Consider the following 1563-nt stretch of genomic DNA (forward strand, 5'->3'; position numbering starts at 1 on the left):
ATGCAAATTTAGAATTAGAATCTCAATAAAATCATATAGGTGAAACATATTTGTACATACAAATTACATGTTTAGGGACCTAACGTAAATTTTACCTTTTATATTATGTCCATAGAAAATGCTAGAAATCCCCAATTTTTTGGTCACAACTAAGAAAGAACCTAGGTTTTCTGCTAGTTGACATTTTAAGAATTCAACTTATACATTACAAAAGAGGATATGAGTCCCTATCTTTTTAGCACCACTACATAGGAAGTGCATGCACCAGCAGCCAAAACAAACTTATACACGCTATGATTTCATTTGGGTAGGATTTTTTTTAAACCATACAACCATACAACTCATGGTTCAAAGCTGCTATCCATGAAACATGGGTGTTTTGTGAGTATGATAATAAAATCCGTGGGAAATTTACTCTTTATATACTCAGAACATGGGTTGTTGCAATGATTATTGTTCCTTCATTTTAATGTCGAGTCTCAATTTTTGTCAGGATTCGGGGTATCAGATATACACTCTGCTAGCGGCTGCTGGTGCTAAATATGGTGCTCACCTTAAAGAACACGGTCCTCAACTAAATGAGAAGGAGGAAGCAGAGAAAATCAACGGTTACATACCGACCATTGGCATTGCTGCAGCACTCCTCATAACGGTTTCATTCACATCCGCTTTCTCTGTACCAGGTGGGTACCGAGCCGGTGATGATCAACATAAAGCTGGGACTCCGGTGCTTGCCCAGAACTACTTTTTTTTGGGGTTCATCATGGCCAACAATCTAGCATTGCTTTGCTCTGGCCTTTCCCTTGTCAGCCTCATGTACGCCGGACTGACCATCATCGACCTCAGAATACGTGCGAAAGCATTTATCCTCTCCATCATGGGCCTCAACAGCGCAGTCCGGAGCCTGACAGCCGCATTTTCAGTTGGCATATATGCAGTGTTGGCTCCGATTGACCGTACATATGTTGTTGTTACGATGGCGTTTAGCAGTGTCATGCTGCTTGACATTGGTTGGTTTGTGTACATGGCAACTGCGGCGCAATTGGTGCATTTTAATAGGCTTGGTACCAGAGCATGCTTGCGGTTTGCGTTTACAATGGTAGCCACCCTTATGGTGTCTCTCTGGCCATACGCATTAACTATCATTTTCTTGATATATTCTAGAATCTACGGAGTCCACTAAGCCTTGGTAAAGCGGACAATCTTTAAGACAAAATCAATTAATAAAGTTGCCACGTTAATGGTATTGTATTTTGTTCGTAGAGTGCTTAGCAATTTTTCTATATATGTGACCTAGTTTTTGGTCCAAACCTAATTTGTAAGGGTCATCTTGTCGTATGAAGAGTTTGTAGAGTTTAGTACTACATTGGGTGACTCTGTTGATGAGTGTTGTCTCATTATTTTGTTCAGCACTAGCATTCTTGTCATATACTCCCTCCATTCACTTTTGTAAGATGTTCTAACTTTTTTCTGAATCGGAAGTATATAGACACGTTTTAGTGTGTTTATTCACTCATTTCAGTCTGTATGTAGTCCATATTGATATTTCCAAAACATCTTATA

General features: G+C 39.5%; 1 protein-coding gene across 3 annotated transcripts in view; it reads left to right on the top strand.

Annotated features, from left to right (window-relative positions):
• Window positions 1-1228, top strand: part of LOC123094148 (ankyrin repeat-containing protein At5g02620-like) — an 8108-nt gene extending 6880 nt beyond the window's left edge. For all 3 annotated transcript variants that reach the window (XM_044516204.1, XM_044516206.1, XM_044516205.1), the window contains one exon: window positions 494-1228. In XM_044516204.1, the coding sequence (XP_044372139.1) occupies window positions 494-1183 (690 nt within the window). In that variant the 3' untranslated portion in view covers window positions 1184-1228. The remainder of the gene's footprint in view (window positions 1-493) is intronic.
• The last annotated feature ends 335 nt before the right edge of the window (window positions 1229-1563 follow it).

This window comes from Triticum aestivum, chromosome 4B (assembly GCF_018294505.1).
Source record: "Triticum aestivum cultivar Chinese Spring chromosome 4B, IWGSC CS RefSeq v2.1, whole genome shotgun sequence".
NCBI classification, from domain to species: domain Eukaryota; kingdom Viridiplantae; phylum Streptophyta; class Magnoliopsida; order Poales; family Poaceae; genus Triticum; species Triticum aestivum.